This window comes from Sturnira hondurensis, unplaced genomic scaffold (genome assembly GCF_014824575.4).
Source record: "Sturnira hondurensis isolate 20B ecotype Veracruz unplaced genomic scaffold, ASM1482457v3 Scaffold0011512, whole genome shotgun sequence".
Lineage (NCBI taxonomy): Eukaryota > Metazoa > Chordata > Mammalia > Chiroptera > Phyllostomidae > Sturnira > Sturnira hondurensis.
This window is the reverse complement of record NW_028084143.1, coordinates 646,391-669,981: the sequence shown is the minus strand read 5'-3', so window position 1 is coordinate 669,981 and position 23,591 is coordinate 646,391. Positions and strand designations below refer to the sequence as shown.

Below are 23,591 nucleotides of genomic sequence, written 5' to 3'. Positions count from 1 at the left end.
ACGTCTATCTCACAGAACGCAGCAGCAGTGACGCCGCCCCAAGGTCGGTCCTAACAAACTGGTGGTTTTTGTCTAGCTCTCCGTCGCAGACGCCATCACCACACTGCGGAAGGAAGCCAAGCAGCCACAGGGAAAGGCTGCAGGGAAGTGTCACAGCCACGCCCCAGCCAACTGCCCGCAGAGCATCAGCCGCAAGACCTGTGAGCAGGGGAGGCTGCAGGTGACCCCTACCATCCCAAACAGAAACTGCGTGGCGGAAAGGAACCACGTCTCCGTCCTCCCCTCCCCCCGGCCCCTGTTACCCTCTCACCCACTTTCCATTTCTGAATTTACCTATTCTAGGGATTTCATATAAGTGAAACCATACAATATTTGCCCTGTGGTGTCTGGATTATTTCACTGAAAGTTTTCAAGATTGCCCACGCTATAGCAGCATCAGAACGCCATTTCTTTTTAGGGCTAAAAAACCTTCCATTGTATGTATACGCCACAGTTGTTTATCCATTTAACTGTTGATGAACATTTTAATTGTTTCCATCTTTTGGCTAATAAGGCTGCATGAACACTAGCATGGAAATATCTGAGTCCCTATTTTCCATTCCTTTGGAACATACGTAAAGGGAACATAGTCAATAATGTGATAAGCTTACATGGTGACAGACAATTACTACTGTAGATTTAGTGTGGTAATCAAATTGTAAGTATAAAAATGCTGAATCAGCCCTGGCTGGCGTAGCTCAGTGGATTGAGTGCCGGCCTGCGAACCAAAGGATCCAGGTTCGATTCCCAGTCAGGGCACATGCCTGGTTTGCAGGCCAGGTTCCCAGCAGAGGGCGCATAAGAGGCAACCATACATTGATATTTCTCTCCCTCTCCCCTCCCCTTCCCCTCTAAAGATAAATAAATAAAATCTTTTTAAAAATGCTGAATCACTATATCGTACACCTGAAATATAACCAATACAAGATTATATATCAACTCTCATTAAATAAAAATATAAATTAAATCTTTTTAAAAAGTAAAATGGCTTAGTAAGTAAGATTTAGCTCCGTAAGGAACTGCAAACTGTTCTCTAACACCACACCATCTTACCTTCCTGCGGCAGCAGACCGCGACCCCCCACCTACCCCCAGCCTCCCAGCCCTTGTTACTTCCCATGTTCTGACAGCAGCCGTCCTGGTGGGTGTGGTGTGGTAGCTCATTATGGTTTCGGTTTGCATTTCCCTAAGGACTAATGCTGGTGAGTATCACTTCCCATGTTTACCTCCCATGTTCTTTGGAAACATGACTATTGAAGTCCTTCATCCATTTTTAAATTGTGTTGTTCATCCTTTTCTTGGTGAACTGAAGGAGTTCCTTATATATTCTGGATAGTAAACCCTTATCACATATATGATTTCCAAGTATTTTTCCCAATATGTCAGTTGTCTTTTCAGTTTGTCAGTATCATCCTTTGATATACAGAAATTTTTAATTTCGATGAAGTACAATTTCCCTATTTTTCTGTCTGTTACCTATGCTCTTGGTGTCATATCTAAGAGCCCCAAGGTCATGAAGATTCACTCCAGTGCTTTCTCCTAAGAGTTTCATAGTTTTCACCAATTGAATTAATTTTTGTATACGACATGAGGGGATCCAACTTTATCTTCTGTAAGGATGAGAAAATCCTTATGTTGTTGGATCCAAAGTAGGGATCCAACTTCGTCCTTTTGGATGTGAAACTCCAGTTGCCCCAGTACTATCTGTCGAAGAGACTATTACTTTCACCTGTTGAGTAGACTTGGAACCCTGTCAAAAGTCAGCTGGCCAGAGATGTACGGGTACATTTCTGAACTCAGTTCTCTTCCTTTGGTCTACATATCTATCCTGACACCAGCACCACATGGTTGTGATTGCTACAGCTTTATAGCAAGTTTTTAAGTCAGGAAGTGCTGGTCCTCCAATTTTGTTCTTCTTCTGCAAGAGTGTTTCAGCTATTCTGACCCTTTGAGATGCCATATGAATTTGAGAATCAGCTTGTCTGCAAAAAAAAATGGCATTGCAATTTGAATAGTGATTGCCTTGAACCTGCAGATTGCTTTGGGTACAATACTGAAGCTTCATAATATTAAATATTCTTGCCCATAAACACAGAATGCCTTTGCATTTACTTAAGTCTTCATTAATTTATTTCAGCAATGTCCTTCACTTCCGTGGTTAAATTTATTCCCCGTTATTTAACTATGAAATTGCTTCCTTAACTTTCTTTTTGGATTGCTTGTTGCAGGTGTATAGAGAGGCCACTGATTTATGTGTGTTGATCTTATACCCTGAAACACTGTGGAATTTATTTATCAGCACTCATAATTTCCTGTGGGTTCTTTGGGATTTCTACGTGTGAGATCATGTTATCTGCAAATAGAGAGTTAATTTTTTTGGCAACTTGTTCTGGCTGGAACTTTCAGTACAATATTGAATAGCAATGGTGAAAGCAGGCTGGTCTCATTTACGATCTTAGGAAGAAAGGATGATGTTAGCTGTAGATTTTGCATAAACATCCTTTATTGTGTTGAAAAAGCTTTTGCAGTTTTTATCAAGAAAAGGTGTTGGAATTTTGTCAAATGCCTTTTCTGCATCAATTGAGACGACTTCTCTGTTTTCCCCCTTCATTCTATTAATATGAAACATTACATTGATTTATTTTATGCTGAACCACCTTCCTTTCAGGATAAATCCCATGTGGTCATAAACACCATTTGCTTGTAGTGTATAAACCTTTTCATGTGCCATTGAATTCAGTTTACTAGTGTTTTGTTGAATGTTTTTGTATCTTTATTTATAAAGGATGTTGGTCTACAATTTTCTTTCTTGAGATGCCCTCACCTGGCTTTGGTGTCAGGATCTGCTAGTCTCACAGAATGAGTTAGAGAGTGCTCATTCCATTTCTACTTTTCACAAGAGTCTGAGAAAAAAATCAAGTTAAACTCCTCTAAAATGCGTAATAGCATTCACCAATGAAGCCACCTGGTCTTGGTCTCTTCTTTATTGGGACATTTTGATTACTAATTCTATCTCTTCACTTGTTGAGACAGTTTAGGCAACTTGTGTTTTTCTAGAATTTGTCCACTTCATCTTAGTTATCTAGTTCGTTGACATAAAACTGCTCACAATATTCTCTTATACTCTTTTTCATTTCTTTTGGTGGTAATGTCCTCACTTTCATTTTTTTATTTGTAATTTCCATCTTCTCTCTTTTTTGTCAATTTTGTTGGTATTTTCAAAGAACTAAATTTTGTTTTTATTGAATATTGGTTTTCTATTCTCTATTTTATTTATCTCTGCTCTAATCTTTATCATTCCCTTTCTTCTGCTAGCATTCAATTTAGTTTGTTCTTTTATCTGGCTCCTCAATGTGTGGATTTAGATGGCTGATTTCAGATCTTTCTTAATGTACATACTTACAGCTATAAGTTTGCCTCTGAGTACTGCCTTTGCTGCATTCTATATGTTCTGAGATGGGTTCTCCTTTTCATTCATCTCTAAATGTTTCCTTGCATGGCCACAAATATGTGTGTGTGTGTGTGTGTGTGTGTGTGTGTGTGTGTTATATAACAAAAAAAGGCGGGCTGGGGAGGACACAGACAAAAACCAAAACAAACAGGCAAACAAACGCCTCTCCCGGTCTTTGCAAACTGACTCTTTGCCCGCACAGCGCCTTCAGCATGCAGCCAGGCTGGCAGTGCAGCCGCGAAGCAGCTAGGGATGAAAACTCTGGGTTGTCTTTGCTCTTTTCTGAGCATGTGTCTTGCCTTTGGGATGCGAGTGCTTTTTCGGATTTCCCTACATACATGCTCACGTCCCAAAGAATCTCGCACTTTTGCTCAAGGCTGTAGACAGTCTACTGTATCTCTTGACCAGTAACCCTTCTTTGGGTTGCAGTAACCCCCAGTGTTGCAGTCCGTTAGCACACCCTGCCTGCAAAGCTCTCGAGCCATGCCTGCCTCTCTTTCAGCCTATGGTCTGAGTGAGCCAAAACTGTGACAAGTGCTTGATGTTGAGTCGCTCAGGGTGACCCCTGACAGATTAGGTCAGACACAATAATTTCCAAGTAAGGTCTGCTCTACTCCTCCTGGAATCAGGAACCAAAGTCCCACACTGAGAATGCATGCTGCCATCTTTAAGATCACTGCTATCCTCCCAGAAAATGGAGTCAATAATATTGTAGTAACTATGAACATGTCAGACGGCACTAGATTGATAGGGTGATCACTCATAAGAAATATAAATGTCTGATCACTATTTTACACAGCTGAAACTAATATAATGTAGTATGTCAACTGTAATTGAAAAATAAATTTTAAAAAATATTGACTGCTGTCCTACACAGAAAATGGGACAAGGACAAGTAAAAATGCCACAAAGCTCTGCTACCATTTTCTAGCTCCTTTTTTTCGGTTCCGGGTTTGCTTGGTTGCTATAAACCTGGAGCTGTTTTCCAGGGCTCTGAAAATGCTGGTTCTGGCCATTTCCACTGGTTTTATCTTTCTGTGTTTCTGCTGGGGCACAAATGCTCGGGGTTGCTTTCTCTGCCGTCTTCCTCGTGTCACTCGGACACTGTCACATGTACTAAGTTTTGTGGTGCTATGTTACACGATGCATTCGTTTCCTGTGGCTGCTGTGACAGATGACCATGAACTCTGTGGCTGAAAACGGCAGACATTTATTCCCTTGCTGCCTGGGAAGCCGAAAGTCTGAAATCAGTCTTGCTGGGCTGAAACGGAGGTGCTGGCTGCACCGTTCTCCCCTCAGAGGTTCTCAGGGCGCGAGTCTGTCCATTGCACCTTCCCACTGTCAGCGGCCGTCAGCACCCCTTGGCTGGTGGCTGCACCCCTCGGTCTCTGCCTCTGCGGTCTGGCCTCCTCCCTGTTCTGCTTCTCTAGCCTCCCTCTGCCTCTCCCCACAGCACACTGTGATGGGCTTTACGGCTCACCCAGACAATCCAGGATCATCTCATCTCCAAATCCTTAACTTAATCCCATCTACAAAGATCCTTTTCCAAATTACGTAGCCACCTGCACATCCCAGGAATTAGGACGTGGATATGCGTGGGCATTTCCAGCCTGGCCCCCAGACAGCAACAGCGAAGTGAGACGTGTGGTCCGAGGGAACGTGGCAGACAACAGAGACGAAAGTGAGGTCCCGGCAGCCTCGGTCCCCTGACCACACGCCCCATCACATAGCACCCAACAGTAAGTGTTCTTTCCTTCTGGTACTCGTTGCAATCAGGTCCCTTTCTCTTGAAAGGAGCGAGTTCTCATACCAAAAAAAAAAAAATCAATTCTAATGTTAACTAAAATTTCACATCTTTATATTATTTATATTTAACCCAAATAAGCTAATATTCCTTGAGGGTAGGTCATCTTTTACACATTTTAAGTCAGACAGAACAGAGTACAGGCTGCGAACATTAGCATTTCTGTTCCCTGGACCCCAAAATGACACGCATCTCCATTTCATCTGGGCGTCCTGAGGCCATAAAAACCACGGATTCCATTCCATCTTTTTTTCTCCTTTCTATGCTCGAATGAGAGGCAATGAAAGGCATCTGCGGGTCCCCACTGCTCACTGGCACCTCGGGTTCTGGGAAGAGAAAGCAGGGGTTCTGGTGCAGAGCATTCCATCTGGGAAGCCGGGAAGGAGGGTACACACAGGGTCCCGTGAAAGAAAGGAGTGTCGCCCTGGATAACTGCACGCTATCACCAGAGGGCACCTGTGGAAAGATATATCTTGCCAAAGAAAGAATTCAGAAGAACAGAGATTCTGGCAATTTGGACAAGAGCTGGTCGCTCTCGTAAGTGGTTTAACATTGGCCTCTGCCGTGACCATTTTTCTCTCAACACCTCACATTTGTATTGTACTAGGTTTTTGTCACCGTGGCTATTATTGTTTGAGACAAAGGGTGGAGAAACTAACTCAGTGCTGGCCATTTTCCACTCCAGGAAGGAAACTCTGAGCAAGCAGGGTAAAACCAACTATGCGAGAATATATGAGGAAATATTAACTTCACTCTCCTACCAAGAAACAGATATAATTAGAGCCCCGGAATGTCCCCGCAGGTAAACATGCCAGCACTTCGATGGGACCAAACATGGAACTTCCTACTCTGTACCAGTTGCTCCTTTCTCTGGAGCACAAGCCATTTTTGTGAGTGAAACTAGAAAGAAAGAGAGAGAGTGAAAAGCAACAAAACCAAGCAGAGTAAAGTCACCCTCCAGATTCTCCTGGGGAACCTCACAGACACCAGCAGGCCCCCTCCCCACGACAGAGCACAGCCGCACCACTACTCCTAACGAGGAAAATGAGGGGAGCCCATACCAAGACTACAAAAGCTGAGCACCAAAGTAATCTCAACAATTCTTGCACTTGAAGGGACAAACTCTGTGAGCAAGACAATTGTATTCAAATCCTATTTCAACAAATCTCATTAGAACAAATTCCCCATCTGGACACTGTCCAAACTTCCCTAATGGGTGAGCAATTTCTTGATCATCTACTATGTGCCAGTCCAGGCCTGGGCCCTGCAGGGCTCCCCATCACACATGCCAAGACAGCCCAGTTTTGGGTGGTGACGTGTGGTTACAGTGGCTCTTCCACTTCTTTTCCTGCCTAAAATGCATCCTACAAGGGGGATGAAGTTCTGCCACCCAAAAATACACCTTTGGGGATTATCGATTATTTTAAACTTATAACGTTATTTTCAGGAAACAGAAGACTCAAGAAGAACCTTTTACTCCCCTCCCTTGACTTGCCTAAAGGAATTCAAGTGGAAAACCTGGTTAAAGAACGCTTCAAGGAGCTGTCCCTCAGCATAATACGATCCAAGCATGGCAGACCGAGTAGAACCTGCAACCCCATTACTCTCTCCTGCCTCCCACTGCTTCCCGGTAGCCTGGCAAGAGCTCGTTCACCAAACGTCTGGTCCTTCTCATCGACCTGTGAGTTGCCTACCCTCCTTCTGAAGCCCAACCCACTAACCCTCCCCCTTCCGTCTTAGCTCAGGGTGGCAAATGAGCCCCAACTTCCCAGTTTGTTCTCAGGTCCTGTATTCTCATGGAACCCCCGTATGTGCATACGTAATAAATTTTATTATCTTCTCCTGTTAACCTACCTCATGTTAGTTTCTTTTTTGCACCAGCCAGAACTTAGAAGGGTAGAAGTAAAATTATTTTCCTCCCCTACACTACTCGCCCTTCAAGGCCCACTAAATTACTGCCTCCTCCACAGGCCTGTGACCTTCCACCCGCCCCAGCCCCTAGCAGAAGAATTTCCCTCCTTCGGGAACTCCAGTACCTGCGTTTGAAGGGACATGCCATGTGTACCTGTACCATCATTACTGTGTACTGGGCTGTCGCCCGTCCTAAACCACACACTCCCGGAGGGTCCTGCAGGTGTGCTCAGTGAGTTGCTCACTTCCTTGTATCTCATCATGCCTCACGCTGCAGTTCTCGGGCGTGAGCATCGTGTGGGAGCTTACTGAACCCAGGGGGTCTCCAGCTCCACCCCAGACTGACCTAATCAGAATGTGAGCTGAGCACATTACCGGGTGATTCTGCTATACATTAAAGTTTGAGAAACACTGTGACATACAATGATGCTCAGTAGGTATTTGCTATATAACAAGCCCACTTCTGCACAAAACCATCCCCCTCACCCACCCCCTGCCGAGGGCTGCAGGGGAGCTGAGCAATAACCCCATCTTGAGGCGGCAGGAGGGCCTCCACCTGGCTCTGCGTCTAGCCTGCCGGCCTCAGACTCTGCGTTTAGGCAGAAGTCCCTCACTGGCTCACCCATGCAACACTGGCTGAATGCTCGCCTGCCTTGCCAGGCACTCTGCACACTCCATGCGAGCAGTTGCCTCTCAATGCACTAACCAGGCTTGCAGGTTTGGGAAGTTTAAATAGAAAGAGGATGGTGGGTGGCTCAGGGTGTTAAGAGGCTACTAGGGTCCTTGTCCACTTCAAAAACTTTTGGGGGATTGAGAGGAACAAACCACAACTAGCCCCCACTGACTCCGCCGACTGCCGCACCACGGGCCTCGTTCCCAGGCAGAAACACCCTGCACAGGGTCACTGAGACATCAGCACGCACCCCAGTGACCGGGAAGGCTTGTGAAACATACAATGCTGGGCCCCACCCCCAAACCTTCCGTCTCAGCACACAGCGACATACAAAGGAGAAAAATTATAGAAACACGAAACAAAGATACATTTATTCCCTTAGCTTCCCCAGCGAGGTGTATCCTATCCAACCTCATTGTTCCCTTTGTTGTTTCAGAGACATTTGGAGAAAAGACTAAAGAAGCGAGGCTTCCATTTAGCAAAGCCCTTTGAGAAAACCTAGTCCAAAAAGTCACCAGGTCTCAAAAAAAGGACCGGGCCCTGGCCAGGTAGCTCGTGGTCACAGCATCATCCCAATAAGCCAGGCTGCAGTCCAATCTCCCCACAGGGCACAAACAGGAAGCAACCAACGAATGCATGAATAGGTGGAACAACCATCCATGCCTCTCTCCCTCATTCTCTCTCCTCCCCCTTCCCCTCTCTCTCTCTCTCTAAAGGAATCAGTTTTAAAAATTTTTAAAAAGTAAAAGAGGGCCTGGTTTCCTACCTGTGACATAGCCTTGTATGTTACAGAAAGAGCTATGTTGTTAAAGGAAAAATACTCCAAGACTCAGCCCACGGCAGAGAAAATCAATGTGTGCAGTCGTGGAAAGCGGCAAAACTAGGCTGAACCGTGTGTCTCAGATAGAAGTCAGCAGGTGCACCCTGGTCCAGGAGTAGCTCACTTGCTTTCTGTCTACAGCTGTGCTGGGATCACGGGGGGTACTTTCCCCTTCCCAGACTTGCCTCGTCTCACACACTCACCCTCTCCTACATCATCATGAAATCAAGACGGCCTGTAGAAAGAGGTGGGAGAGTCCACAGAGCTCCACTTCCATTCCCAAATCCTCTCCTTCCTCCCACCACCCCACTGCCCCCCACCATCACTTTCTGAACTCAACCTCAGTGGGATGCGTAATGAGAACACCAACAGCATCGGCTCTGGGCATGTCTTAGAACCAGATTTGCAACCCCCTCTTGGAAATCACTCACCCCTTTTCTGTGGCACCCCCATTCTAATGGCCCGTGAAGCGTTCTCTGGGAACACCAGCATGGGCTCAGTTAGGTTGGGCACCCAAACCTCAAGCCTAACCAGCTTCCAGAACAATCCTTAAGCCTACATTCTATGTCTAGCTCAATCTTGGGTGTGCTAAACTTGGTTCTCACCGGGAATATTTATCAAGTTCACAGTGTCTGGGGGAACCTGAAAGTTATTTCAGCTCTCTGTTCCACATCCAGCAGAAATGGGTGTGAAATCTTATACTCAGCATCCAAAGCCCTTCATAAAGATCCTTCCCAGGCTGAGCACACCGGAAATCCTGCCTGTGACACAGCCTATCCTGTGTCCACCCAGCCACCACGTCTGCATCTGGCCCAACTCCTACTCTGGTCCCTCGTTGTAACCGTTTCTCTGGCTTCTGACCACCTCCTCATGTCTGGTCTCATGTCGCTACTTCTCCTTTCTAGTTTCAGTCCTTGGGGCCCTCTTCACAGACATGTGACAGACATGACCCTGGCGGCACAGCCTGGCACCTTCAATCACATCCCATTTCCTGTCTCTGGTCCCAGAGAGTGTGACGTCAAAAAGCTCAGTGAGGACTTACACTCAGGGGCCTCGTAAGGTCAGAGACTGTGTCTGCCTTGCTTTCCTATTCCTGCCACTTTGCCTAACGCATAATAGGTGTTCGACAAATATATTCTGATGAAGGAATAATTATAGACATATCACACCTTAGGCGGGCAGATGATGAGTTCGTGTAACTTTTATTGTTCACGTACTTTGTATTTCCAAACGATCAATGGAGTCCTATTCATAACCCAAAGGATTCACCCTCATAACATGTTTTGAAATCCGCAAAATAATAGCACTGTAGAAGAGTCCGGTGTCGCCAATGGAGACGACAGAGGAAGGGACCACACAGTTCGTCTGGGGTGTAGAGGACAGATCTGAGAAAGGAGGGGGTGACACACGGGACGGTATGAGAAAAAGAAGAAATATTTGGTAAACACAGTCACACTCACCGTTATCATAGTCATCATCCTCAATGGCTTTTTCTTGGAGTTTCTGGAGCTTCGATCTTAAGGAGTTCACCTAGGTTGTTTGGGGGGAGAAAAAAAATGAAAATCAAATTACCACAGCCCTGAAACTTATTTTAGCAAAGCTAAGAGCATCTAGAAACTATTTCAAAACTGAACTTCTTTATTCGCCTCTAAAAAAAGAACCACAAATGTACATTTTTCCCAACACCAGATGAATCCGTTTCCCACACCAAAATAAAAGTTATATAAAGAAAGTGTAATTTGAGCATAAAATCCACAGAGTTAAAATGTTATTTTAAACAAATACATCATGCTGTACCCTCATCTACATAAAAATGCATAAGAGAGAAGACTACAAATTTCCTGACCTGACAAACACTCTCAGTTCTAAACCATCGCAATAAAATTATGAAGGTAAATACACCACAACTGGAACAGAAACCAGGACAAGAAGCATGAATGTCAGCTCAGCAGCCTGGGCCACAGGCTGGGTGGGACCCAGCGCAGGGACCCCGCCACGCCCCCGTTGGACAGCCTGAGCCTCACAGGCTTTCACTGTCTCACTTAACCCGCAATACACACAACCACCCCCTCGTTTGTCACAGAATTACTGAAGTTCATTGGTAATCACAGTCAAGCCTCGGTTCTCAAACGTCTTGGTTCTCGAACAATTCCGTTTTCAACCAAGTTCTTTGTAGAAAAAAAGTCTCAATTGTCTGACAAAACTTCGGGCCTCAATTCTCTACCGGACAACCTTCATGCTGACACCTGTCTTTTTTTAGTCACGTGTCTCTCAGGCAACCAACAAAGGAGATTCAGTTTCCCAACAAGTCGCTTCTCAAACCGTTTTCCAGAACGAATGAAGTTCAAGAACCGCAGTTCCACCGTGTTTTTCTTCTCAACAGGAAACCCAGGGATTTTTTTTGGAGATGGATTGTTGGCCTATCAATGAGTGAATCTGGGCTTGTTCCCTGAAAAACACCTTCCTCCCTCCTTGGCTTGGCACACACCTCCATTTCCTTCAACACCTGGCTCAGGTGCAACCCCTCCAGCCTGTGCCCGGTGACCTCCCTTTACACTGCCACTGTCACCTGCACTTGCTCCTATGCACGTGATCCCTTTAACAAATATTTACTGACTGCCTCTTAGGTGTCAAGGACTATTGGAGGTGCTGAGATACAGCAGGAAATTCTTGTGTAGGAAGACAAACAATGAAGGTGATGCACAAGTTTTATAGAGACTTAATAAGTTATTCATGCTATAAAAGAAGAAAAAGTAGACCCAGGTGAGGGGCTCAGGAATGCTGGTAGATGGGGGGGGCTGAGATTTTAAATAGGAAACGACAACATTGGAGCAGAGATTAAAAAGAGCTGAGGGAGTGCACCCTGAGGACAAAAAACGCTGGGAGAGAAAAAAACGCTGCACCTTGGGAGAAAAACGCTCCCAGAGAGAGCAAAGCCGGTGCCACGGCTCTGGACAGAGCGTCCCTGGCACTGCAAATTAAGAAGCAGAAGGTCCTTGGGTCTCAAGGAGAGTGATTCAAGGGGAGACTGTGGGAGATGAGGTCAGAGAGGTGGTGAGAAATGCATCACGGAGAGACACGAAGAGCATTTAAAACTTCTGATTTTACTCCGAGGGTCATGGGGGGCTGTCAGAAGGTTTTGAGCATAAAATCTGACGTGTTTGAACAACTCCCTCCTGACCGTTGTGGGCAGAGGCCGAAGGAGGGAGGCAGGAGGCATGGAAATGACCCAGGAAGGACATGATGGTGGCATGGACCACAGTGGAAGCAGAGAAGATGGTAAGGAGGGATCTCACCAGATCCCTTCTCAGGGATGCAGAAAACACCTGGGTGAAGATAACACCAAAGGGACTTGCTAGCTGATCACATGTGGGAGTGAGGAAAGTCAGGATGACACCGGATTTTTGGTCTGAGCCCCTAGAGAATGGAGTTGCAAGAAATTATCTTGGTACTTATCACACCCTGTTAGAGCTACCGTTTCACCTCGATTTGTGTGTCTTGTTTCATTTTGTCTGCGCTCTCCACTCACCCTGGAGCATCTGGAAGGCAGAACTGTTTTGAGTGCATGTGGAAATGGAGCCGCCCACAGCAGTTTGTTTCTCCACTGCTCTGGACACATGGGGGGATCACACTCCCTTCCCCTCCTTGGTCTGGTTAATGAGTGTGGGGAGAGGGGACAGAGGTCACTTCTGCACTGAAGTATTTCATTGCTCTGGCGGGGTCCCTTAGTGTTCTCCACCTTGAGAGTGACTGAGGCACTATATGATCAGAGAATATGATCACTCAGCCTGGGGTCCTGAGTGACTCAGTGGAGCAGAGCCCACAACCACATCTGTGGAATATGAAGCATAAGCAAGAAACATGATTTCGTGATGCAGAGCCCCTGATACTGTGTCGCTGTTACCAACACATTCTAACTAACACAACCTCCAAAGTAGGCACATAGTATTGCATGGTTGTCATCAAACACCTTCTGAATGAATGTAAGAAGGAATGAACACATTAACCCCTTCATCCTTGAAGCACTCCATGTGACAAGCGCACATTTCCCCAGTGACTTGTCCTGTATATTAGTGACAGAGGACAGGTTGCATTACCACATCCAAATGATGGTGGCCTCCATAAACACTTGTACAGCTGGAGCAGAAGAACCCCAGGAAGGGAGGGCAAAGAAAATTTCATTTATAGCCAGTGCCCACCTCACCATTTCCCTCCCATCCAACTATCCCTGTAGGGCCCCGAATTGATGAGTTAATGTCCATCTCTGTCGGAAGCAAAGCCACTGATGGGCAAGACTCACCCAGTGACACAGCCCTTGGAAGGCAGGTGGTTTCTCTCCTTTCTGCCCAGCTGCCACGCCCTGAGGCAGGGCTAACTTTAGGCTACCACGCCCTGGGGCCGGGCAAACTGGTAGTGTGGTCCCGCCCCTGGGCGGGGTTAACTGGTAGGGCTCTCCCCATTTCCCTCCTCTGCACACCCTGGTAGCATTTCCTTTTATTGAAATTTTCTCGGCCCCACCCCAGCCCTGGCAAAGTCCCTGGGTGGCTATTTTCCGACAGCATAAACTACCCATTCGTGGAAGTCATGTTCTATAAAAGCACCAGGAATGCTCAATTAGCAATCACTGAACCATCGCTCCTGGGGAAAATACAGGGTTAGGCTCCTAAGAGCCTCTGGTCACATTTTTGTCAACCGATCGGATAAAATACAGAACCGTGTTTCGTGTGCGTTTCAGTGTAAAGGTGTTTTATTGACTATGTGTAGCTGATTCATCAACGCCGAGCTCACGGCTCCAACTCACCCCGGGACGAAGCTTCTCTACGTAGAAGCTTCTCTACGTAGCGTTTTCTCTGCGTTGCAGGCGTTTTGCATTTAGGAGCAGAGAGCACTGCAGCCCTGCTCGTGGGGGGCATTTTCAACAGTGAAATCACCTAAACACACGCACGAAATAGAAAAAGTGGTACTACACAGGCCACCAAAAGGACACTTGTTTACGAAATGGGAACTGTAACAAGCAGGCAGAAGGTCACCCTGTGCCACCTCCCCCAGGAACACGCAGAGGGAGCGACTCACGCTTTCAGCCATTCTGCGCATGTCCGCACAGGGCCGGGAGCGTCTTCTGAGCACTGACTTTGAAGTTACCAATAAATTTTACCAAGGGAGAGAATACACAAATATAGAAACCGCGAATACTGAGGATCGCTATTTTAAAAGAAGCTAAAATTCAAATTCCTGAGATCTGCATTTTTACTTTAGGAGAAGGGAGAGGAAGTAATATTCTAATAGTCTAAGGAATTAGAGTATAATATCTAAAAGGCCCCAAAACACTAGAATCCCAATTTTTCAAAGGATCTTGTTGAAGATCCTTGGCCAACCCCTCTTCCCAGTCCTGACAGCCTCCCCGGACTGCCCCTCCTCATGGACAACTCCAGCCACCAGGGCCTCTCCCTCCTAAACGCTGTGCCCAGGACAGAGTGCTTTCCATCGCTCCCACCGCACTGAATAAGTGTCATCCCTCTTTCATACAACAGACACCAAATCACGGAAAACGGCATCGTGTCCTCCCTCGTCAGGCATCAGGCGATCACAAACAAAGATACTTGAACTACGGATGAATTGTGTCCCTATGCCACCACATGACTTTCAGCTGGCATCTGAGAGTGGGTTGGCGCGTGGGGAGGGACGCTTTATGGGACCTTATCCTGTGGGACATGATGCTACCTCCAGGGAAACAGTGTCAGCATTGAATTCAGCTTCAGGACACCCAGCTGGTGCTGGAGACGCCCCCACACGTTACAACTGGTGGCCGGAACCCCCTTGGCACTTTTGTCTTTGTGTGTCTGCCTCTCAGCTTCTGTGCTTACCTTTTAGATAGTCAATCTAAAAATATCTGTCAGTTAGAATCTGTGGCCCACCGTATCAAGATTAATTACCTCACTAAAAACAAAAATAAATCATGCACCTGCTGAGGGCAAGAAACATACTAGGCAACATGCATCCGAAAATGTCTAAAAAACGTGACCTGTAGTTACGGAGCTCGTGGTCCAGTGTGGAATTCGGACCCACAAACAAACCAGTGTTGGCTGTGGGGAGTGCCGTAATGCGGTGCGTCCAATGTGCTTTGGAAACAACACTGAAGGAGGGATTCGTGTGGTCAAGAGGTGGGAGGAGACGTCTCACAAGGAAGTGGCTTCAGAGCCACAGTAGAAGGAGCTTGGCCGGTGGGCAAGTGCAGGAAGGAAATTCCAGGCAGAGGGCCTGGAGCAGAGGCCTGAGGCCCAGCTGTCCCTGCTGTCTTCAGGAGCAGGAAGCCGCACCAGATGGCTGAGCGGCAGGGGGAGGCATGGGGCAGGCTGCAGAGGGCTGGCTAGGGAAGGTCTCCATTACCGAGAAAAGGCACTTGAATATCCCTCGGGACAATGAGCCACCAAAGGTTTTAAGCCGAGGAATTAACACTGCCCCACCACTGCTTGGGAAGATGACTCTGCTAACCATGCAGAGGACGCACTGGAGGAAGGGAAATATGCCAAGACTCTCTTGCAAGATCCAGGTGCAAGATAACAAGGATCTGAACCAGGGCCGAGGTGTGGCCGTGGCTGTGGCTGCGGTGTGGCCGTGGGAGGTGGGTTACCTGTAGGACTAAGGGGGCTTAGAGACTGACATCACACAGGAGGGTTGAAATGGATGCAGTTCCTCAAGGAGCTGATTGGATAAATTCTATTACTTTAAAGCCACAAATATCTATTGAGGGGGGCCCTTTAGAATGGGTTTCATGGGGAAGACAGCGGCGTCTGTTTTGGATGTGTCTAACTCATGGATCCCACTCATTACCTGGAAACAGGGACCTGCATGTCTGGTCTGGCTTCACTGTATCCCTGGGTTCCAGATCAGACCCCTGGGCTGAGGCCCTAAGGGCCAGAACCTCAGACCGCTGGTAAAGAATCGAAAGTAAATGAGATACAATTGCTGGGAATGAACGTGACCCTCACGTTTTCAGGTACTTCTACCAAATGCCTGAGGAGTGGATGCTCTTCTCCTCCTGCTCATGTGTACCCATGTGTGCACACACACAGATGTTTACATACACAGACATGCCCTCTGGAAGGAAAGCACAGTCTTTCACTAAGATGAGCCACACACCCAGCAGGTCAGCCACAGAGCACCTCTGCCGGGGTTTCTCCGGGAACTCTGAGGGCAGAACCATCCTACGGCCCTGCTCACAGTGGGCCGCAGCTCTCGGACAGCCGGGTGGATGGCACCAGCACCACCCCGGTGCTCGGACTTACAACTACGCAGTCTACCCTAATTTCCAAAGCACTGACATTCTCATCCGAGCCACAGAACAATCCGGTGCAGTGGTATCATCCATAAATGAGGACGCCGAGAGGTTTAATGACCGGAAATGGACTCTGGCAGGCAGTTCCCGCGGCAGAAGGATCAAGCTGGACACAGGCATCGCGGCTGTACATCTGGTGACCCTCACACCAACCACCTCCGTCCCCCTGCTCCCAGCCTGTTTCCCTTGTTGAAGCAGAGCTGGGTTGCACTAACCATGCACCGCCTCAGCCAGGAACGGCAGGGGAGCCCGCAGCCCAAATCTGAACACCTACGTGACAGAGGAGATGAAATGAGAACAGATTCGCGTTCAAACGGAAAGAGGAGAAACGGAAGTGCAGCAACGTCTTTCTGCAGCCGGCCACCCAGGAGGGGCCGCAGCCCTGGGGGGAAGTGGGTCAAGCCCAGAACCACTCACTTCCTGCCCTCTGCCTAATCTGTGCTTGCCACCCTGGTGCGGCCCAGGGGCTGAGCAGACACCAACCTCCAGCTGCCTGCAGTTGCTCAGCTGACACTCCAGCAGCAGGGGCTCGCATTTCCGAAGCAGCAGGTCCCAGTGCAGAGCATCGCCCTCGAAGGCTGAGGGGCCCTGGGAGCAGCAGGAGGCAGCGCCTATGTCCAGCACAGAAAGGGGCTCAAGCACCAGCCCGGGGCTGCCCCCCGCGGTCTGGGCAGAGTCTGCAGAGCCCTGAGCAGCCTTGAGACTGAAGGGGGAAGAGAAAAGACTAGGGTCCTCATGCAGCCTGTCCAAACCAGCAGCCTTGGCTTCCGCGTCCTCGGCCTCTCTGAATGGTGGGCAGCCTTCGGCTTCTCCACGTTCCCCAGCGGCGCAGAGTGAGAGCTGGATGAAGCTGAAGCTGGAGGTGAAGGCCGCCTGGGAGCTCGCAGGGGCTGAGGGGGCCTTGGGGCCACTTCCGAGGCTGCAGCTGCCACCATTCACCTCCTCTGGGGCCAGACAGCCTTTGGTCCGAGTGCTCCTTGCTCCTTCACGGCAGGTGGAATCATGACAAGGGCCAGAAGCTTCAGCACTGTCCATGGGTGCGAGCTCCCCCTGACACCCAGGGCCACACAACCTGGTCAGCCTGTTGGGCAGTTTGGCGTCGGCTCTGAACTGAATCCCACAGAGTCCCGAGGTCCGCCTCGCCGGGGCCAGAGCGAGGCCTCGGTGGCCCAGGCAGGTTCCAGCTGAGGCTGCTGTGCTCCTGGGAAGAAGGCTCCCAACCAAGGGGCCTCCCCACTGGCCTCCAGGTTCAAGGTCACACTGTCGTCCAGCCCTGGACTCAGAGTGGTGGGACTCTTCACCACACGCCCCTCCCTGGGTCCGGAAGGAGGTGCCCACGGCAGGGGAGAGGAACCTGATCTGGGGCGCAGCTTCGCTTCTCATGTAGCCCGGTTTCCGTGCCAGCCGCCTCCTCCGAAACAACACCGCAGGTGGACAGCAGTCCTGGCTGCCTAGGAAGACAGAAAGCAGCACGTTAAACACACAGTCTCACTGGCTGAGTGGGAGCCGTGTTTGCAGGACACCCCCAGATTTAGAACATCTCTGGATGCATCTGAAATGCTGGCCCAGGGTCGGGGGTCACCCGGTATGAGAATTCTGATGATCCCAGGAAGCGTTTGCTTGTCTGTGTAGAAACAGTACAGCGCCCCAGTGCCCCTGTTCGGCAGAGCAGCTGGCATGGCTGTGAGCCGTGCCAACATGCCAGCTTGCACACGGGAGCCGCAACCTCGGCAGCTCCTCTGACCCTGCAGCCTCTCGCCCCTTGGCCTTGCAGGCACGTCAGCACTTCCATCCAGAGTCAGCCCAGGCAGCCAACGGCCTGGAATTGAACGCCAGCATCTCTTCGAGATGTGGTCCGGTCGCTTATTCTAGCTGCTCAGTGAGCAGTCTGTGAGTTATTGTTATCAGAGCTATCTGTGCCCTTGCACACCGGGGGGACCATGGCCAGCTGGCCATGACATAATTTGCGCCATCCGTTCATCTCATAGAGTGGATGACAGGGGGCTCTGTTTGATGTGTCCCCAAACCAGGGGCTGTGCTCCCCTCCCAGCTCTGCAACGGGAACGGGGACAATACAAAATGCTAACACCCCACGGAAGCAGGGAGCAGGAAGACAGCAGTCAACAGCATCGACTCTGGCACCTCGCTGCCTGGTTCAAATCCTGGCTGTGACACTGCTGGCTGTGTGACCTTCCACAAGTTACTTAACCTCTCTGTGCCCCTCTTTGCTTACCAGTAAGATAGAGACAGCAATAGTACCTCTCTCCCAGGGTGGTTGTGAGCATTAAGTGGGGTGAGTTACTGTATGTTGACAGCGGAGAACAGCGCCTGGCACACGTAATAAGTGTGACAAAAGTGTTCATTAGTGTTTTTACATTGCATAGCACCTGTCACTCACAAGAGTTTTCATCCACACTGATTTCTTCTGTTCCCCACAGAAATTATGTGAATTAACCAAACCAGGAAAATAACTCCCCTTTTATAGTTAAAGAAACTGAGGATCAGAGAAACTGGCATTCTGGAAAAGCCTGCCCAGGGCCGAGTGCCAAATCTCCCGAGTGCACTGGTCCATGGGGTGCCCTCCCCATGGGCTCCGCTGCACCTCACATTGGAGGAGAAGGGAGGTGGGCTGTAGGCACGCTGCGGCCCGGGTAAGCAGGGGCCGGAAGCCTTGCTCCAGGCCCCACACCTTGCTCTGTCTCCCAGAGCATAGCTGGTCCCAGGACTTTTGTGGCAGTAAACAGAGCACTTGGCGTTTAGGGTCACGCTGGGTTATAATCACGGCACATGCCCATCTCTGGGGAACGGGGACATGACTACCCACAGGGAAATGAGCCCCACGGCCATGGACCGTCTGCTCTTCGAACTGGAGCACCCGAGGACAACAGGATCCCAGACATGTTCACCCGGTGGCCTGTTCTTGCCAACTGGACGTGCCAAGTGCAGGGCCCCAGGAAGGGCTAATGTCGCAGTGCACGCAGAGTTCTGGAAGCTCGCTGCGAAGAGGGGAACGAAGCAAGCACTAAGAGTGGGCAGGAGAGGAAGTCAGCATCAAACGAGGGAGGGAGGCATTAACACCACAAACCCAGAAGCTCCGTACCATTTTCATTTGATAAATAATGAAATTACAGTACAGAAGGTTTTAATTTTCCCCAGAACTCCCGGGTCACAGATTGCCAAAACATGTTTTGCTCATTACTGCATAATAAGCCAGCACAATGCCTCGCATTGCAGTTGCTTGATGAATGATGAATGGACACATGGATGCTCGGATGGATGAGTGAACAGGACAGAAGGAGGGGGGGAGGAGGGAGGGAGGACTGAGGCCTGTCTGATCCTGAATTACATGCTCTTTCTATATACTTTGCCTCCAAGTATAGCCCTTAGGATGATAACTTGAAGTGACGGGAAATCAGAAAAAAAGTTTTATTTTTCTTTCTTCCACAGGAAAAAGGCCACCAAAAGTTGGCCTCAGTAGAAAAGGACACGATGCAAGTGCACGGAAGGAACCGTGAACAGGCCAGACTGGACCACCCATCGGGATGGCGACTAGCAAACAAAACAAAACAAAAAATGGTCCATCCACACCAGGGACTATCATTCAGCCTTAAAGAGGAAGGAAACTCTGACACATCCTACACGGAGGAAACTTGAAGACGGCATGCTAAGTCAGTTAAGCCAGGCACAACAGGACACATACTGTGTGGTTCCACTCATATGAGGTCCCCCGAGGAGTCAGATCCACATACAGAGACCCAAGGCACAGGGGTGGTTGCCAGGGGCTGGAGGCATGCAGGGAAACTGGGGTGGGCAGGCAGACGGGAGTGGACAGCGGGGATTATTGCTTCATGGGAGTAGAGCGTCGGTGTGGGAAGATGAAAAAAGTTGTAGGGGTGGATGGCAAAACCGTCCTTAATGTCACTAAACTGCCCACTTAGAAATGCTTAAGGGAGGAAATGCTAGGTTATATATATTTTACCACAAAACTGTCTTCAAATTTTAATAGACCAAATTGGGTCACCATGCTGTCCGGTCCAGAGGAGACCCCACCATTTTCCTTGGGGGTTTTATCTCCCGAGGACATCCCCTGCGTGTGGGATCCTGACCAGAGAGACAACCTGCATGGGGCAGGCAGAGCTCAGGCGGGACCGGACGGAAGCCGAGGAGGACTAGCTCTCGCAGGACCTATAAAACTGGCAAATAATTTTTAAAGAGCAATGAATCCGAAAGGAAGTAGAGAGAACATTGAATTCTGGTTCCAATTACCAAAGGAAAGCAATTCAGCAATGTCCTATCTTCAGAAAGTTGTCCTATAAAATCTTTATTGTCTTTTGGCTTAAACAGGCTTATAACTGTTTTTTTTAATGAAAGTACCAGTCCCTGAAATAACCCTTCCAAAGGGAAGAGAGCAAGGCTAGCGGAAAACGCCCGAGGGCACTTGGACCTGAGTGGCTTTTCTGGAGCCAGTGGCTGGGGGGGTCTGAGGACGCCCACGCTGGCTCCAGCCACTGCAGGAGGCAGGTCCCACGGAAGCCGCGCTGCTGTCCAGGTTCTGGGGAGACGCCTCCTGGCCACAGAGCCGCAGCAGAGGAAGAGGTCAGGGCTGCAGAGGGCCTCACTCCTGCGCCCACCTGAGCACTCAGACATCCTGCCCCCGGGTGGTGGCCCAAGATGCAGCAACTGTCCCCAACTCTGAATCCTAACGCTCAGGAGAAGGAAGGGGGGTTGACAGAGCCAGATCTGGAGGGCACTTCTGAAACGACTGAGGAGGACTGGATGGAACCCACACTGGACAGGCAGCCACTCCGAAACCTCTTCTAGGAAGAGTCCCAGTGTCCTATAACCAAAGTCCCTTTTCCACTTTAAATTTTTTTTTATTTTTTGAAGAAACTCACAATGTCCTCTGTGACCAGAAGCAATCACTTGTATATCCTGCCTGAAACCCTACCTAGAGGATGTGTCTAAAACCCAAGCCCTGCCCCGGCACCCTGCAGTCAGAAAGGGCTAGGATGCAGTCACACCCTGGAGAGGAAGATTCCTTTCCAACACCGAACAGCTCGGGGGGCAGGCAGTGGATGGGGGCCGGGTCAGAGGAGGCCCACCCGAGTGCTGGCGGCTTTGCGAGTCAGTCCAGGGAAACCAGGTGGACGCCCTGTTCTTTGTAATCTGGGAGCTTCGTTCTGTCCATCTGGCCCCGAAAGTCTGAGGAGGAAGAACGCCTGACACAGCCTTCTCCATCTCTCACAGCCTCCCCCTCCCCTACAACCCCGAACCCTGGCCTCTCCTCCACCATAGATTCTGGGGAAGGGGCACAGCCCTACTGGTCCTTGGTTATGAAGGATTCCCCAACTCCACCTCCATCTGGCCTGGTGAGTTCTGAGATTAAAGGAAAGTGAGAATCCAAAGCTTAGAGTAGACCCAGATGTCAGAGGGAGACAAGATAGTTAGACGTCAGGAAAATTTTTGACAGGTGGAAAAAGGTAAACTGAGGCAGGTAATTAGACAGATGGGGCCAAACAATTGGAACCATTTACAGCCAGCCAGTAAATCGCAAAATCTTATCTTCCTCAACCAAGGACACTGGAGAGCAAACGGTTTACACCTCTCTGCCCCGACAGTAAATAATTGAAATCACTGTGGTCCGGGAGATAGATAACAGAGACCAGATGATGCCATCTGTGCCGGCCACACCCAAGGACACGTGAAGTCGGGGGAATAAAGAGCAAAAGGCCCAAATAGAACCAAACTCAAGGCAGAGGTAAAACCGACCAGAAAATAACCCCGGTCCCTCTACGTTCTCATTTGGTGCAACAACATATTAAAGCACGTGCCTGGGAAGCTGACGAATGTTCTGCTGAGACTCTCCCTGAGGATGCCCAGCTTTAGAAAACAGATAAGAACCCCCAAAACAAAGGACCCAGCCTGCTCTCCTTGGAGCATGCCGACGCCCCTCCTCTTCTGGGGTGTGTGGTTTTGCTCTCTCCTCACCTCTAATGGACTTCCCGAGACTTGCAAGCAGGGCAGCAGCAGGCAGTGGCAGCGTGTCCCTGGCTGACCCCCTGAACCTGTCTCCGAGGCCACTTTTTCTCTGACTTTTCAGTGAGCTGACAGCAGCCCTGCCCTGGCTCACTTCTCTCACTGTGGTATTTCTTGCTCGCTGAGCCCACGCAGCCCCGTGAGGCTCACTTCTCTCCTGTAACACTCCTAGGAGCCAAGGCAGTACCACCTAGGCTCTCTCCTGTTACTTCTTCTGCCCTAAGCCCTTCCTTGTTTCACCGTCCCCAGCTTTAGCAAACATACTCTCAAAATTGCCTGGACTCGTGTCATGAAACCTTTCCTGCAGGAAGTCAAGAACCCACACACTCCAGGCTGGCCTGAGGCAGACCTGCTCAGGGCAAGGCACCTTTCCGGGGACAAAGGGGCCTCTGTTTACAGTGTGGACAAGGTGCCTGGAACATCTGCCTACTTAACTCACAGGAAAAACTGGGGGGAAGCAATGTTAACCAGCCAGATCAGGGAGAATCCTGTCTTCCCTGCCTCTAATGCTCACCCACCCCAATCCTTCCCACACTTCGGCCCCCAGTTCCCTTCCCAGCGGCCACCTTGTCCTGACCCCCTAGTTCACGGGGCTTCACCAATTGTCCACATCACCCCTCTCCCCCTACTTACTGACACCCAGTAAGGCCGTTCTTCTCTCTGGTGTCTATAATTGCTACCAACTTGTGCTGTATGTAAGCTCCCTCGGGGCCTTGTAATCCACCCCTGCCCCCGCATTCCTAGTGTACAGAGAAGGCATTCCCGTACACGTTGGCCAAATGACACTCATTTTAAAATAAGAAATCTAAACCGTGCATTTGAAGAAAACGTGCCACCCACGGATCTACTTGGAAGATCTTAAAACGAGACCCCAATTTACAATCTACACAAAACGCTCACGCGGACATGGCTGCCCTGTACCTCAGTGACACCAGGACCTCCACAGGACAGCAGGTCCGCGCCCCGAAGGGAAGGCATGGGAACCACTGCGGAGCATGCAGAGAAGGTTCACAGAAGGTCAAGTCCAGAAGGACTTCACAAAATATGGCAGTTTCAATGTAGTACAGCGGATGAAGAAATGAATGTATTCTTCTCACGGAAGGAATTTTAACCCTACCTGTCACAGTCAGGGCAGCAGACTTTTGGAAACCGTTCAGGTTAACCACAGCTTCCAAATCATAAAGAAGCCACACATCCCAGTGGCTTGACTCGTTTTCAAAGAATCAGACAATACGCACTCAGCAGACACCCTGGTCTGTCTTCTCCCTCCCATAGCCCCGGGAGCACTTGAGGATGTGGAAGCGCCTTCGGGCTTTGTAACAGCCGCAAGTGAGCAAGGCGAGTGCTAATGCGGAAAAATCAACCTTTACTGTGTTTCCATTCTAATTGTGCAACCCATTTCGATAAAACAATTCCTCCTTGAACACTCGGGGCTGCGTGGGCTGCAGACATGAACGAGCAAGACGCCAAACGTGCCCTGAGTTGCTTATGTAGCAGGTGATGTAAGTCATGCATATAAAAA

General features: G+C 49.2%; 1 protein-coding gene across 1 annotated transcript in view; it reads right to left on the bottom strand.

The window, feature by feature from the left end:
• Positions 1-23,591, bottom strand: part of DISC1 (DISC1 scaffold protein) — a 269,744-nt gene that overhangs the window by 218,202 nt on the left and 27,951 nt on the right. The window contains exons 2-3 of the mRNA XM_037060247.1: positions 16,517-17,484; positions 10,158-10,227 (exon numbers count right to left, since the gene is read on the bottom strand). Coding sequence (XP_036916142.1) covers positions 10,158-10,227; positions 16,517-17,484 — 1,038 coding nt within the window. The remainder of the gene's footprint in view (positions 1-10,157; positions 10,228-16,516; positions 17,485-23,591) is intronic.